This window comes from Pelobates fuscus, chromosome 1 (genome assembly GCF_036172605.1).
Source record: "Pelobates fuscus isolate aPelFus1 chromosome 1, aPelFus1.pri, whole genome shotgun sequence".
Lineage (NCBI taxonomy): Eukaryota > Metazoa > Chordata > Amphibia > Anura > Pelobatidae > Pelobates > Pelobates fuscus.
The window spans coordinates 314,370,582-314,387,437 of record NC_086317.1 but is presented as its reverse complement, the minus strand read 5'-3'; the positions used below and the strand labels follow the sequence as shown (position 1 = coordinate 314,387,437).

Below are 16,856 nucleotides of genomic sequence, written 5' to 3'. Positions count from 1 at the left end.
TGACTCCACTGATCTATCCACAGGCAGCCCCAGCCGCCGCGTTTGAAGAATGTGACTGTCTGACAGGATAACCGGAAGCAGTGACCAAAGACTACATTTCCCACATGCCTTGCGTTTCCGGCTGGCTCCTGCGTGACGTCACGAGGCGCTACGTGTTCAGGGCTGTGCAGCAGGAAATTCGGGCTGTCAGGGCAGCCGAGCGGCGCAGGTGAGGGTTCTACATCCCCCCCTTCAACATTCACTGTTATCCCTGTCTGAGACCCTCATATAGTATCAGGAGGGGGAGGTTAGTGAACCATTACAGGGCTATTCACCGAGGTGACAATTTAAGGATAAGGGACACTATAGTCACCAGAACCACTGCGGCTCAATGTAGGGCTACAGGCCTTTCAATGTAAACACTGCATTTTCAGAGGGAAAAAAATCTGTGTTTACATTGCTGCTTAGTAACACCGCTAGTGGCAGTCACTCACATGGCTACTAGAGGCGCTTCCTAGGTAACATTCAGCATCTCAACATTCTGCATGGAGACGCTGAATGTTCCCTATAGATGTGCATTGATTCATGCATCTGTATGAGGAAATGCTGGTTGGTGTAGTGCGGCTTTCTAGCCTCGGAGATTATCAATTTTGGTGTCTAAAGCCTGTCCCTGCAGGCATTGTGTTGTAAAAGACAGTGTTTTCATTGCAGCCTAGGAAAACCTCAAGTGGCCACTACGCAAAGTCAATATTTTGAAAAACATTTTGATGTATTCCTGACTCTTTGATTTTAAACGGATTCTCGAGTGCCAGGAAAACATATTAGTTTTCCTGGCACTGCAGGACCCTGCAGTGCCCCTCTCACTCCCACCCCAATCCCTAGTTGCTGAAGGGGTTAAAACTCCTTCAGTGACTTACTGGAATCCAGCGCCGATGTCCCTGGGCGCTGGGTCAGGCTCCGCCTACTCTCCTCCCCCCTGCCGACGTCAGCCGGCAGGGGGGACCTAATGCATTAGACCTTCCCATAGGAAAGCATTATTCATTGCTTTCCAATGGGGATTTTGGTGACGCTGGAGGTCATCACATAGCGTGAGGACGTCCAGCGTAGCTTAAAACACTTTTCGTGTTCTAAGAAAACGGGAGTCCCTCTAGTGGCTGTCTAACAGACAGCCACTAGAGGAGGACTTAACCCTGCAAGATAATTATTGCAGTTTATAAAAACGGCAATAACTACACTTGCAGGGTTAAGGGTAGTGGGAGTTGGCACCCACACCACTCCAATGGGCGTAAGTGGTCTGGGTGCCTGGAGTGTCCCTTTAACCAGTATAGCTTATAGTGGGTTATGGTACAGTATTCATTTAAAACAGTTGATTTACTTGTATCGACTCTCTATAATAATGTTACTCATATGTCATATACTGTATATTTTATTGAAGTCTTTATTTGCAGATCAAAATGCTGCCAACCACATCTGTGAATGCTCGCTCTCAAGGCAATGGTACCTTAAGCTATGGAGAAGCAGCAAGGCACACAGCTGGAGCCAAACGTTACAAATACATAAGGAGACTCTTTCACTTCAGGCATATGGACTTTGAGTTTGCTGTTTGGCAGATGCTCTATCTTTTCACTTCGCCGCAAAGAGTCTACAGAAACTTTCACTACAGAAAGCAAACAAAGGACCAATGGGCAAGAGATGACCCAGCATTTTTAGTTTTGCTCAGCATATGGTTGTGTGGTATGTTTCAAACCGTCACTGATCGCAATCTTTGATTGTTCACACTGTGTGTATTCAATTCAGATTTATGTTTACGTTCTTTAGTATCATAGCACCTCAAAAAAATATCTACTTACTACACAGGACTGATAGAGTCTGGAGATGAACCCGCCTTAAATAATATTTTGTCTGTTGGTTAGTGAATGAGATGGAAACCACTGCATTACCTCCAAATACAAGTTTATGTTTCCATCAACTGATTATTTTTAAATTAGATTATATATGTGTGTGTGTGCATAATGTATTCACACTTAATAACTGTGTGTGTATGTATATGTGTGTGTATGTATATATATATATATATATATATATATATATATATATATATATATATATATAATTTATTTTCCTCAATAGTGATGTGGGTGGAATATTGGGTAGAAATTGAAAAGTACATCAGTTCGCTTTACAAGCTATATTAAAATGTTAGAATGATGGTAATTCACCCTTGTTATTGATACAGAAAATCAAAAAAAATAATTTTTTTTCCAGGTTTTCTTACTCAATACGGGTGAGTGGAATAGTGTCCATTATAAATTTTATTTCTTAAATTGGAACATTGTATACATTTTAAAACCGCAAAATTGGTATTTTAGAGTGTAGATTCGCTTTAATTAAAGATCTACTATAGGCATCAAAACAATTTGAGCTTGATAGGCCAGTTCTGGTGTATAGAGCATGCCTCTGTAGTCTTCCTATTGAATTCTCTTCCATTTGTGAGTTATCATTTATATGTAGCCTTAGTCACAGTTCCCCTGGCTGTTACTGATGCAGTCTGCATGAAAAAAATGTTTCATTTTCAATCAGATATTAACTTTAGGTGATTTCATATCCTGCTCTGAAAATTGAACTTTAATCACACACACAATGCATTTCAAAGTGTAAAAGGCTATTAACAGAGCAGGAGAAAGACATTCTAAATTAAACACACTGAGCAATAAAGGAAGTTTAAACATTCGATCTCTCTTTACAGGAAGTGTTTTGGAACGCAGTGTAAGTCACATGCAGGGAGGTGCGGCTAGGGCTGCATAAAGAGAGTGGTTTAACTAATGGCAAAATATTAGACAGTGAGACAGCAGCGGCATGATCTATACACCAGAATCTGTATGAAATACTCCTTTTGATCATATTGGTATTTCACTAAAAAAAATTCCAACCCAGGCAAGAAATACACAGAGACAAACTAGGGACTGTATTTCTCCTAGTCCTGACTTTCTTAGGCTCAGGGCAGAGTCTAAGTGTCATTCCCCACAGCAGTGATGTTGGCTCCTGGCCCTGAAGCACCGGGATCTGAAGAGGAGCAGAGCGAAGAAGATGGCGGCGCCTGCGAGTGACAGGTTCAGGTAAGTAAATCTCACCTTACCAACTCCCACCGGACCCACATCGGCAATGTCACAAATTCATGGCGAATCTGGCAAAGTTCCCAGATGATGACAGTGCTGCTTTAAGCTAACGTTGTTTTGGTGCCTATAGAGTCCTTTAAAGTATATTGCAGTGATGTAGTGATGGCACTGTCTCTTTTTACGTGTTTGGATATAATCAGAATGTGTATTGTTTAACCCCTTAAGGACCAAACTTCTGGAATAAAAGGGAATCATGACATGTCACACGTCATGTGTCCTTAAGGGGTTAAAGTGTCTAACATAAATTAATACAACTTTGTCTCTTCACAGTGTCCACTCTTGGGTTTGGATTTGTCCTTGATAGGGGATTTTTCCAGATTTTGAAACTCTTACTCTGGGTGGTGTTCGTAGACTGCGTAGGTGTGGGATTACTGATTGCAACAATCATGTGGTATGTATATTCGATTTACTCCATATCACTTGCATGTTTGTTTTTATTACAGTTTCACATGTACATAATCTTATAAAAACATAAAATGACATCTTGTGCAGAAAATGTTTTGCAGCTAAATAAAAGGGAAAAAAAACATGAATGCATAATCTGCTCAATATAATCATTTCACAATACCTTTATATCATGACAGTATTGAAACATCATGAAGTGGATAAGGAAGGGTGTAAAAGGGCTAGAGAAATCTACCAAAAAGTTTAAAGGAACGTGAAATTGTTATGGTGCCTGGACGTACTGGGTGCTGACTTATAACTATGTGTTATACCATTAACAATTTATTTAACCCCCTTAAGGACCAAACTTCTGGAATAAAAGGGAATCATGACATGTCATGTGTCCTTAAGGGATTAAACCCAAAGATGAGCAGATGGTGTCTTATTGCAGTCCGTCTTCTTTTTGCAATATCCAAGGAAGCCTTGGACTGGGCACTGTTGAGAGGGTCAGCTGATGCACTTAATTTATCACTAGCTTTCCATTAAGAAAGCTGTGTAAGAAAAGTACATACTTTTACATAAGAAAATGTTCCTTTAAAGTGATATTCTAAGCATCAAAATAACTTTAGCTTAATGAAGTGGTATTAGTGTTCAGATCATACTCCAGCAGTCTCACTGTCATTTAGGAATGAAATTACTTTGTTTTAGCTCAGAGTGTACCTTTAAAGGACAATAAATAATAAAATGAGTTTGGAGAAGAAAATTATTCCAAATTTTGGCAAATATTGAAAGATAATTCTAATTTAGAAAGTCAATAAAAAAAAACCAAAAAAAGTCAATCAGTAAGAGAGAAACGTGTACGAATTACTGTTTATGTAGCACTACATACTCTGTGAATTTGTCAGTCATGATTATTAATGTAACTGTGTTTTTTTTGTTTCTTTTTAATAGAGTAAACTACTCTGACATGCATTGGTAAACCTACAATTTGCACTTTTTTGTTCTATGAGAACTGAAGTTTGAGAAACAGAGCAAATGTATTTACAGGGAAACAGCTTTTGAAGATAGATAAAAATGTAGTGTGGTATCTTAAAGAGTTTTTCCTGATTGTGTTTTCTGCTTGGGACATAAGTGTGTATATCACAAATGTATATAATTTTTTACTTTTGTAATGTGGCGGCTGGCTAGCAAGTGCTATATATATATATGTAATATATTGCAACAAGGCTTGACAATTTGCTTTGAATCTAGGACCCAGCTTTACAAGTTAGGAGCCAGTTTTTCAAACGACAAAAATAAAATTCTTAAAGGAGCACTATAGTCACCAGAGCCACTGTAGTTTTTTTTTTTTTTGTCAATCTTTGTTTTATTGAGGCATGTTAGGTTTCGGGTACAGAATAAAGAGGGGAAGACAATAATAAGTTGTACAAGTCGGGAATGTCACATCGCAAAACATATTATCTTCGAGATTCGACAGCCTCATTTTTTTTTTTTTTAAGAAAAACAAGTATATAACGGCATAGCAAATGTAACCATAAACAGTGCCTATCTAGGTGAGTTATCAAAATAAAGAGTCTGTAAGCTATATAACACCATAGATATGCTGTAGGCGATTTAAGTGGCAGGTTGAAATAACGTATAATGAAGCAGTTAAGAGGGTAGCTTTGCAAAAACCAAACGGTTAATCTTGAAACCTGAGTAACATCCAGGTTTAGTCAGCAAGTTAATTGCATGTTAGTCTGCGGGCTGGGCTGGTGGATGCTCGGAACTATGGCTAGGTGCGATCCTGGTCGCAGAATTTAAAAGAATGGACGCAAGCATAGAAAAATGGTCATACGACGGCCTAGGCTGCTGAATTTCGAGTTAGCTTAGTTTTAGTCTGGATGCAGTAGCAGTCCAAAGTATTTACCCCCAGCAATATGCCTATTTGAGTAAGTCAGGGGTGCGTCACATACTATTACAGTGGAAAGACACTAGAAAATGCCACCTGGTGGCTGCATGATTGAATTACACAACTTAAATAACTAGTAAAAACGTAAGTGTAGCATTTGGTAACGCAAAACCTGAGGACTATCATATCCCTTAAGTAGGTTGCTGGGGTAATATTGCGCCATGTTGAAAGTGTCCGTCAGCTTGTGGTCTGGCCTATTCTTTCTGAGTTCTTGGAATCATTCAGCCGATGCCGGTCAGGATCAAGGTTGGTGTTGGACGGAGGGATGGTCGGTTGTTCAGCAGTGTAGTGAGGTAAACGTCAGTCAGTGGGGTAAACGTGAAGAAGGATTGAGTGCGGTGAGAAGCTTCTCCCCAGCTCCAGGCTTTACATTGGGCCCACACCTCGTGTCCACAGACTCGGGTACCTCTCTGGGCCGGGTCTTTCCCTTTGTGGGCGCTGTGGAGGGATCTGATGGTTCTCCGCCGCCGGCGGCGGTCGACCCTCCTGCGGTGTGGTCGGTGTTTTGGAGAGATTCTCCTGTTGGGCCTTTGCCTAGAAGGGCACTCCGCCATTGAGTAATTGGCGTCCATGTCCGGGATCTGCCCTCTCCGGCTCGCGGCCTCCCGCTTCCCCACTACTGCAGGTTGGTTGGGGGTTCGTTGTAATTGCCGCTGCTCCAGTTTCTCCCAAAAACTGTTCAACAGAGCATCCAGGCGTTCATGGAGGGGTTGAGTGGCTGCAGGCTCTGTGTTAAGGGTTGTGGTCGCCATTTTGCGGTTTACAGCCTGCTGGTGCAGAACCTGTTGTGGAGTGTCGTCGTTTTTTGCATCATTTGTGGGCTGATGGTACATGTTGATGGGGACCGGGATAACCCCCGCCGGTCTTGGGGGGGGGGGGGGAGGGAGGTCCGATACTGCGGGTGCTGTGAGGATCGGTGAGCTGGGAGAGCGGCCGCCTCTCTCCAGCTCTGCGAGATGTAGGCCTCGGCCCTCCGGTTCAGCATCACAGCGGGCATGTAGGCGTTCAAGGTGTCCCCCGGTACCCCTGCTCCTGTGGGACAAGGCAAGGTGAACTGGGGTGCAGAAATTGTAGATTACCCACTGATTTTTGCCTAAAACCGGGATCAGGCTCAGGAGCTCTCAGTAAACGTGTCTGTTCAGCTCCCCGGTCAGGCTCCGCCCCCAGAGCCACTGTAGTTTAATGTGCAGTGGCTTTGGTTTAGCCTGTTCCTTTAAGAATTCTATTTTTGTTGTTGAAAAACACGGTCTCCTAACTAATGTGCAGTACCTTCATTCAGCATCTCCACGCTCTGCGTAGAGGTGCATAACGTTCCCCATATAGATGCAATGATTTAATGCATCACTACAAGGAGCTGCTGATTGGTGCAGCATTTTGCTGCGCATGCCTAATATTTTCCCAATGCTTTCCTATGTGAAGGCATTGGATTGGCTGAGATCATCAAGATTGATAATCCCTGCTATGGTGACGTGCCAGCCGTGGCAAGAAGGGCATGTTGTTGGGAAAAAAAATAAGTAAAAACACCAGGCGATCAGAGGGGAGCTTGTGACCTAGACAGACAAGTACAGACAGAAAGACAGACACACACACACACACACTAACAGACGTATGTACAAACTCATAGACAGAGACATATGTTTTTTTAAGATACTGGACTAATACGACTAATCCAATTTACGCTATTTTTAAAAATTATTATTTGATACATTCAAATCGACACACACAAAGATTCATAGATACACACAAATACACGTCAGATATACACACAGACCATAAATAAATACATATTTTGTCACCCTCCTGTTACCTACTTTTGTGGGTGCCAGAGGGTGGCTTCCCTGAGGTCCAGTGGGACTGGGAGCAGGTTACAGTGGGGCTGGATGCCACTGATGATTCCCCCCAGTGTCTGTATTCCTGTGCTTCAGGAGAAAATGAACTGATCTACTTTCTCCCGGCCTTGAATCAGCGCAGGGGAAAGGGCAAGCGTGCGTGCGACTCTGTCAAATGGGCGGACGGGAGGCCCTGCCAAGTGGGGCGGGCAGTGAGCAGAGACGGCTTAACCTCACCCCCGGGAGGAAGGAGTTACAGTTTCCTTCACTTTCTCCCGTTGCGCAGAAAGCTAGAGATGGGAAGAGGAGGGAATGGGCTGACAAATCCCAGGCACCAAGACAAAATTCTTAAGTCACCATGACAAAACTGTATTATAAGTATTGTGTAATAATTCTGAACGCTCAGGGAAGTCCCATGCGTTTAGGACGCGAAGCTTTGATGTTTATGACCAGGCCTGTGATAAATATTTAAACATCCTCTTAAAGGTACACTCTAGGCACCATAACACATTTTGCTTAATGAAGTAGTTTGGATAATAGATCATCCCCATGCAGTCTAATAGCTCATTTCTCTGCCATTTAGGACTTAAGTCACTTTGTTAAGGCAGTCCTAGTCATACTGCCCTGGCTGTGACTCACAGCTTCTCCACACACATCTTGAAAAAAGATATCTAATGTTTAAACTTCATTTTTTTTTAAACTCAGTAATTCTCTTGCTCGAATTGCCTAATAGAGCCTACAACAGCCTACTGTGTATAATTAAAGGTCAATTAACAAAGCAGAAAATAAAAATTTCTAAAATAAATTCACTGTGCTGTATAATTAAGATTTTTTTTTTCTTTTCATGGCATGAGTCGGTCAGATGTGTTGTGGCTAGGATTGCATAAACAAAGTCTCCTAAATAGACTGTGTATTGAGCAGTGAGACTACAGCAGCGTAATCTATGCTCCATGAACTGCATCATTATGATAATGTTGGTTTAGTGGAGTATCCTTGTAATGACACCATGTTGTGACTAGTTCACTGTAAACTCATTGATTATGTATCTTGTTATAGTAGATAATGTTTACTCACTTGTGTAGTTATTTGTCAGCTGATATAATTTTTGTTTGTACTTGTAATCCTTCAATAGGTTTGTTTCCAACAAATACATGGTCAGACACCAGGGAAAGGATTATGAAGTGGAGTGGGGTTATGCATTCGATGTGCATCTAAATGCCTTTTTCCCTCTACTGGTTATCTTGCATTTTGTCCAGCTATTTTTCATCAATTGTAAGTAAAGCAACAGAGTTGAATTTAGTAATGGTGTTCTATCATGCTTAAAAAAGCACTCCGGACACCATAACAACTTTGTCAGAAGTCGCATACCTTTAGGGATTAAACTTTTAAACAAAGTCTTCTCTAAAGTGTTTTTTTTACCTCTGTCCCATCCTTCCACTTCACTCAGATTCTTCACACAGGAAGTCTCAGACTACTTTGGACAGGAGTGCCACTGGCTGAAAGCACCATAAAAATGGCTTGAGAAAAATATGTATGTTCCTCAATGAAGAGCTACTTAATTGGTTAAGAGCATCAGTGGTGCTCCTATCCAAGGTTTTTTGTTTTGAGAAGCAGAAGGGTAGGGGCACAGCTGAAAGGTGCTAGAGAATGGTTAAACCATTCGTGAACAGTTTAACTCCTAAAGGTAATCTAGCGACTGATCTCCTGGCACTATAACTACTTTGTTTCAATGTTGGTGCCCAGAGGTTCATTTTAACTTAACCATGTGATTGCTAAATGCAAGTCTCCTGAGTACCAAACAAATTCAGAATTATTTATTTATTGTACTGGGACAAATTAATTGTAGTCTTTAGCCATGTCACATAAGAAGAAAAAGTGTTGTAATGAAAAGATTTATTTCCACAAAAAAAGCAGAACAAAATTCATACAATTTATTTAAAACTATTGGACAAATAAATGACAGAGTTTTTGGAATGCAATTTTAGCTCACAATTGGGTTGATTTTATTAAAGCATTGTGTTCTGGAAAAAAAAAAGGTGCGAAGTACTAAAAGTGAGACAGTCATTCTGGAAACAAGTAGAATCAGAAGGCCACAGAAGGGCAGAATCCATTGGCCACTACTCCCCTTTTCCATATTTACACCACTTCACTACTACCACTTTGATAAATCTCTCCAGAATTTATATTCACTCTGAAAGTGTGAATTACAATTCCATATGTAATGTATACCTTTGCCTTGCAGATGTGATCCGTTCATTGTTTCTAGGATACATTGTTGGAAACACGTTTTGGTTGGTTGCAATTGGATATTACATCTACATCACATTCCTTGGATACAGTAGTAAGCCATTCTTTACTGCTCCCATTTTATTTGACCCCACCTAAAGTGATCTAATCTAAACATTTTGTAAGATGTAAATAAAATAGTGACCCCCTTACCGAAATGAAAAAAAAAGTCTGCTTTTCTCCACTTTTTTAAAGAAAAGAGAGGCTGTGTTTTGTGTTTAGCTTTGTAATATGTGTGGTTTAAAGGATTACTCCCAGCATCATAACCATCACTGCTTTCTGTAGTGGTTATGATGTGAGACATATCCTGCCAGAATTCACCGTTAATGGGGCAAACAGATGCTTTCTGTGAATAGCAAATTCAAGCTGTTCGAAGTAGCTCTAATCAACACCTTCAATCTTGTTTGAAATTGGCAAACCTGCTGTCTAATTAATGAAACTCTTATTTCTAAATTGATTTTGTTAAAATCATTAACCTAGTGGTCTCCTACTTTTTCCAACGTAGACGTTGAATATTTGAATGATATATTTATATATCCAATATGTACAAGAACACTACAGTAATGTTTGTGTTATTAGTTAAAACGCATTGTGGTGGTGATTACTATAACTTAGATGAACATCAAACCCGAATTTTAAGACTGTTTATACATATTTTCAGTCATTTATAAAGGGTTCACATACTTTCTCTTGTCACGGTTTCTGTTTTAGTATGTTTATACAGGTAAATTATTTCATACTTATTGATATTTTCCTTTCCTGGAAAATATTGGTAAGTATGAAATAATTTTCCTGTATCCTGGCCATATCCATGGCAGCACTTACTCATGGGTTATACCCAAGACAAAAATCCAAGGGGGGAAAAATAATAAAATAAAGAGATTTAATGCTGATGAGAAATTTTATAACATTATTTTAAGAAACTGAAGAACAGCTTTGGCAAAATATGTATATTTTGGCGCACGAACGTTTAAGCTGTAGACCTTGAGAAAGATTGAAATTGTGAACCATGTAACTGATTTGGTCAGGAGCGACACTAGCTGCAGCTGCCTAGCAAGATGATAATGCCAGCATAGGGTGTACTCTAAGGCCTTGAGGAATAGGAATGCCTTTGGACTTGTAGGCCAGAGAAATATCTGACACTTTTCATTTGCCAGTAGTAGTGGATGAGGCTTTTTCCCCACTCTCTTGGCATGCGAGGGAATGACGAACAGGACAGGTGACTTCTTCCAAGGGCAAGTGCATTGAAAAAAATGTTTGGGCAATGTTTGAGAAGATCCAATTTATTCAAGTTGGCATCATCAAGAGGTTATAGGGAAAGAAGACACCACTTTAGGTCTGAAATCAGGAACAGTAGCTAGAATTTGTCACCATAACAATATATATATATATATATATATGGTTCATCTGATGATAAAGCAGGTAGCTCAGAAATCTGCGACCAATAGCTAGTGCCACAGAGAGCGGTCCCGGTATCAGGATGTCTTTTAGATAATGGTAAATCATTATGCCTTGAAGTATGTTGAGTATCTTTAGTAGTGACTAGAATCTTTGTAAAGACCCTTGGTGCAGTACTGAGGCTGAATGGCATGTCTCTGAATTGGTAATGATTTTCTTGTATCCCTGAGGTCTACTGAAATCATCCAATTGTTTGGGCAACTGCATTCTTGATTGACGTTAAGGATTCCGTTTTGAATCTCTTTGTTAATATAGTTTTGTTGAGCTCGTGGACATCTAAAACTGGTCTCTACTTTTCCTGAGGATTCAAGGCTAATAATAGTCTTGAATAGAACCCTTTCTCTTTGATACCTTCAACTCTCTCCTTCGCCCACCTCAAGCCACCCCTCAAACTGACTTTCAGCAGATAGCCTTGCATGCTACTTTACCGACAAGATTGAACCGTTAAGGAAATAATTCTCCCCCCTTGCTCCTCCCTCTCGCAACCACACATTATTATTATTATTTTTATTATTATTATTTTATTATTTATATAGCGCCAACAAATTCCGTAGCGCTGTACAATGGGTGGACTAACAGACACATAATTGAGATCAGACCACTGGACGTACAGGAACAGAGGGGGTTGAGGGCCCTGCTCAATGAGCTTACATGCTCGAGGGAGTGGGGTATAGTGACACAAACGGGTTAAAGTAGGGGAATTAAATAGTTTGTTAGAGAAGGGTTTATTGAGTGCTTGGTAGGTCATTTTTGACAGTTGCAGGGAAGGAGTCAAGGGGTGGGGGATGAGAAGCCTGCTGACAGTTTAATTGATACGCTTTAACGAAGAAGTGGATCATACCTTCCCTACCCCACATGGACCATACCTTCCCTACCCTACAGGCCTTCTCCACAGCTACTGAACAGGGGGTGGCTTTGTTTCTCCTCTCGTCCCACCACCTGTCTGCTTGATCCAGTATCTTCCCACCTTATCAGATCTCTCTCCCCTTGTCTTGTACCAACCTTAACACACATCCTAAACTGCTCTCTTCGATCTGGTGTTGTCCCTGCTCACCTTGAGCATGCTACAGTTGTACCCACCCTAAAAAAGCCATCCCTAGACCCGTCTTCCCCTTCCAACTATCGTCCCATATCCCTAGTTCCTTTTTCCTCAAAGCTTCTAGAAAGACTAGTCTTTACTCGTATGACTCACTTCCTAAATTCCAACTCCCTCCTCGATTCTCTTCAATCTGGCTTTCACCCCCTCCACACTACTGAGACTGCTCCTATTAAAGTTACAAATGACCTAATCACAACTAAATCCAAAGGCCACTACTCCATACTAATTCTTCTTGACCTCTCTGATGCCTTTGACACTGTTGATCATCCTTCTCCCAATTCTTCAAGCCCTCGATCTCTGTGACACTGTCCTCTCGTGGTTCTCCTCCTATCTCTCCCAACGTTCGTTCAGTGTCTCCTTTTGCAATGACCCTTCCTCCTCTCGGCCTGTCTCAATTGGAGTCCCCCAAGGATCTGTTCTTGGTCTCCTTCTTTTCCCTCTTTATACTGCCTCTCTTGGAAAACTCATTAACTCCTTTTGGATTCCGCTACCATCTGTATGCCGACAACACCCAGATATATCTCTCCTCCCCCCATCTTTCACCCGCAGTCGTACAACGTGTCATTGCTTGCCTTTTTTCAATCTCTGATTGGATGTCCTCCTGCTTTCTGAAACTCAATCTCTCTAAAACTGAGCTTCTTATGTTTCCCCCTGATAATGCTAATCCTCCTCCTTTGCTTTCCCTGCAAGTTGATGGTACTGGCATCAGTCCATCCCTGCAAGCTCGTTTTCTTGGTGTTATCTTTGATCCCGACCTCACCTTTGCACCACATATCCAGTATGTTGCTAAAATCTGTCAATTCCACCTTAAAAACATTGCCCGCATCCAACCCTTTCTCACGCAAGATGCTGCCAAGGAGCTTGTTCATGCTCTGGTAATCTCTTGCATGGATTATTATAATTCTCTCCTAGTTGGTCTCCCCAGAAGCCGAACTGCTCCGCCACAATCAGTAATGAATGCTGCCACCAGGCTGATCTTTCTCACCCGTCTCTCCTCCCATACCTCACCCCTCTGTTGATCCCTACACTGGCTTCCTGTATCCTATAGGTGTCAATTCAAAATACGAACCCTTACCTAAAAAGCTCTAACCAACTCTAGCCCCTGTTACATTTCTTCCCTGATTTATAGATATGCCCCTTCTCGGTCTCTCTACTCTGCCGGTGATCACCCCCTGTCCACTGCTTACACCACAACTGCTAACTCGCGCTTGCAGGACTTCTCGCAGGCGGCTCCCTTCCTTTGGAACAGCCTGCCTACCCCCATCAGACACTCCCCTAGTCTTTAATTGTTTAAAAAGTCCCTCAAAACACATCTGTTCAGAAATGCCTATGGACTCCCAGAGTAACTTATTTATACTTATCCAAATCTGTCTCATGCTCTCCTAAAGAGCCACACTTCACTCTCACCTCCAGCTCTGCTACTTTCCCACTTTGTTTGGTGGCTGTCACCCTTGCTGCCCTGTTGTGTTTTTGTACCCCACCTCCTCTAGACTGTAAGCTCGTTTGAGCAGGGTCCTCATCTACCTAATGTTCCTGTGTCACTGTGTAATTGTCTCATTTATTGTAAATTTCCACCCCTTTCATAATATTGTAAAGCACTGCGGAATTAGTTGGTGCTATACAAATACCAATCATAATAATAATCCCTTGAATATCTCTTCCTCCGGAACTGGAGCTATAACTTGACCTAGGAGAGACGTGATGGAATCTAGGAAAGCTTTTATTTTTTTCCAATCTCCTTCGGAATTTTTGACTTCCTAAACTGTTAAGTTTATGTAGCGTCCCTCGAAAAACTGTTCCTTTCACGCAGGAGTCCTGAATCTGTAAGACCCAAACTTCTGTGAATTTGTCTGGCTCCTACTATTGAAGATTGGGTCTCTTGCCCATCATAATGTCTTGTTCTGCTGAAAGGATTAGTGTGGGATCTCCTCCACCCCGCGCCCCCTGATTGGTAGTATATGGTATCTGAATTATCTCTTCTCTTAACTTTGTGGACCATTCTATTGACTTAATCATATTTTTAACATGCAGTCAAACATGACACTTGACAAACCCCTAGCCAGTTAAGGAATTTCAAATGTTCCAGCTCAATCACACCTGGTGCAACTAATGAAGCACCTATTTTGCATATTTGTACTGTTGTGAGGGATTCTATTAAGGGGGTGCAATAATTTTGAGACTTAAGTTATTATAAATTACATTTTCAGTTGAGTTTGGGGAAACCACTTGAAGCATTTGTTGCATTGAGCTATTTTAATTGCTTTTGTTTGATTTATTTATTGCAAACCACTGAAAGTCTGTAAATTTTGACTACAACTGTGTGTGTGTGTGTGTATGTGTACATATATATATTCACACACACACACACACACACACACACACACACACACACACACACACACACACAGAGTTGTAGTCAAAATTTGACAAGCTTTCAGCTGTTATAATGTATGTACACACAAACCTATGTTAAAATAAATTGTGTGTGCTCTAGCCTGCTGGAGGGTCCCTTTAAGAATCTAACTGATGTTTTCTGGTTTTGTCCTTTCTATCCTTTTAGCAAGAATGCCTGTAAGTTTACATAGTTAATACTTTTACACAATGAGATCTTTAAAACAAGCAACACCAAAAAAATATTTATATATAGAAATAGAATAACTATTTACTTTGGGAAAAAAAGTATGAAATAATATTCAGCAGTTATTTTTATTTATTAATTTTCTTGCTGAAAAAGAACCAAACTTTTCTCTGAAATAAACTAAGCTAAATTACTGACTTTTTTTCTTTTCTTTTTTCATTTTAGCATTACCAGTTTTGAAACACACAGTGATTCTTCTGTATCCATTTGCTCCTCTCGTCCTGCTGTATGTCCTCTCATTGGCCTTGGGGTGGAATTTCACAGATATGCTTTGTACTTTTTATAAATACAGAGTAAACTGAATAGAATTGTTTTGGTTTTGTACAGATTGTAAATATGATACATTATTGTAGATAAAGGTTATGATTTAAGATTTTTTAAATTGTTTTCTTTTCTTCTGTGGTAAACTGATTTTGCTATTAGTATTGCACATGTTAATGTTTTTGTTTATATTTTATTGTAAAAAGTCCCAATACTTAAGATGCTCAGTAAGATTGATTGATTAAATCACAGTTTTTTTTTTTGTTTTTTTTTTAATAATTTCGGGGTATTTTAGCCTATGTATACACTGGGTTCGAAAGGGAGGACCGGGTTATTATTACTATTTCCTGACTGAATATCTGTAAGACGAGCCTTACTTCTGCCTTTTATTCTGAGTCTTGCCACTGTGCCTTTTATGCAAAATAGGGTTTGAGCACTGGCTGAGATCCTAGTGCAGGGATCGGCAGCTTATGTCATGTGAGGCTAATAGACTCGAATGGGCCAGAGGAGGAAGTCATAAGACCTCCCCAGCTAGCCCAGAGTGTTCCTTTACAAGCACAAGGGAGTCCAAGATCTGCACCTCCAGTGAGGGCAGACCACTTGTACCTCTCTCTCCGGATGCAGGGTAGCTGACTGATTTGAGTAGAGCTTCCTTGGGTTATCATGGCAATTCTCTAGCTCACTAAAAAGCTGAATCTGAGGCTCTTTGTTTAAGAAGTACACATCTTAAGGTGTACTTGTGGGAATACATTTTTATATCCACTTACAGTAGTGTGCTTGCAAATATTGCAGTGGGGCATCTTTCACTCCTGTGACAACCAAAGCATTGTGGTGTGGACATTGAGCCCATGAGACGGCCTGGGTGATCCCCATGAGGGAGGGATTGGAAAAGCAAACAGGCATAAGTTCCTTTGTGTCCGATTGCTTCTTAACCAATAGATAGGTTAGCTTTTCTCCCAGATATACATTTGAGTAGAATTCCATTTGTGAACAGAGCCTAGACTGCTGCTTTAATGAATTCAGGCCTTAATGGTAAACACTTCCTTTAAGAACAACAGCAGAGATGAGATGTTGGTTAATAGCCCTAGCTTGAAGCAATACATGACCCACACAAGCTGTGTGTCAAGCAACCAGTGTGGATTATAGAGTGAGAAAGAATGAGTCAACCTTTTACAGAAGGGACAGCAATATAACTACTTTACCTGATCAATTCATGTGAATTTTCATGATCTTGGCCATATGCACAGCAGCATTAAGCCTATAGCTTCCCTCTAAGGCCACCACACTACCAGTGTCGACATTCACAGTTAAAGCTAGACTGCAATGTGTTGCAGTGGTTTATGTAAATACATAATATTCATGATAATTGTCTTTACAGTATTAAGGAGCTTCAAATTAAAGTTTTAATAAGAATAAAGTGTTCAGGGCCAGTGCAAGGATTTTTGCTGCCCACCATGTGACATCACAATGCCCCACCCATATGATCTGCCATATGGGCCAACGCCAGTTCTGCACACAGTGTCTTTTATCTGAAAAGGCAGTGTGTTTACATTAAAAAGCCTGCAGGATGATGATGGGCTCAGGCTGCAGTCTGGCTCCACTGATGTGGTGTAGAAGAGACTCTCTGGAGATAGTTCGTAACAGTGCTCACAAAAATCAAGGAGCAGGAAGCAGCTCCATTTTTTAGGCCCCCTTACACCACTCAAGGTTTGGGCCACCAGGGCCTGACCATGAGTATTCCTACATGGCCCACCCATGAGTTCGCTCACATGAAATGTGTGTGTGTGTGTGTAGG

At 40.9% G+C, this 16,856-nt stretch overlaps 1 protein-coding gene across 1 annotated transcript; it reads left to right on the top strand.

The window, feature by feature from the left end:
* Positions 1-28: 28 nt before the first annotated feature.
* UNC50 (unc-50 inner nuclear membrane RNA binding protein) lies at positions 29-15,176 on the top strand. Its single transcript, XM_063444649.1, has 6 exons — positions 29-208; positions 1,428-1,713; positions 3,426-3,546; positions 8,452-8,591; positions 9,562-9,660; positions 14,966-15,176. The coding sequence occupies exons 2-6, from the start codon at positions 1,434-1,436 to the stop codon at positions 15,100-15,102; spliced, it is 777 nt and encodes a 258-aa protein (XP_063300719.1). The 5' UTR covers positions 29-208; positions 1,428-1,433; the 3' UTR covers positions 15,103-15,176.
* Positions 15,177-16,856: the final 1,680 nt, after the last annotated feature.

What these genes read in the sequence shown, in the direction of transcription:
- UNC50 (XM_063444649.1), top strand. Translation starts at nt 1,434, where the DNA reads ATGCTGCCAACCACATCTGTGAATGCTCGCTCTCAAGGCAATGGTACC. An exon ending in CTGATTGCAACAATCATGTG is followed by an intron (nt 3,547 to 8,451) that starts GTATGTATATTC and finishes ATCCTTCAATAG; the next exon opens with GTTTGTTTCCAACAAATACA. An exon ending in CACATTCCTTGGATACAGTA is followed by an intron (nt 9,661 to 14,965) that starts GTAAGCCATTCT and finishes TTTTCATTTTAG; the next exon opens with CATTACCAGTTTTGAAACAC.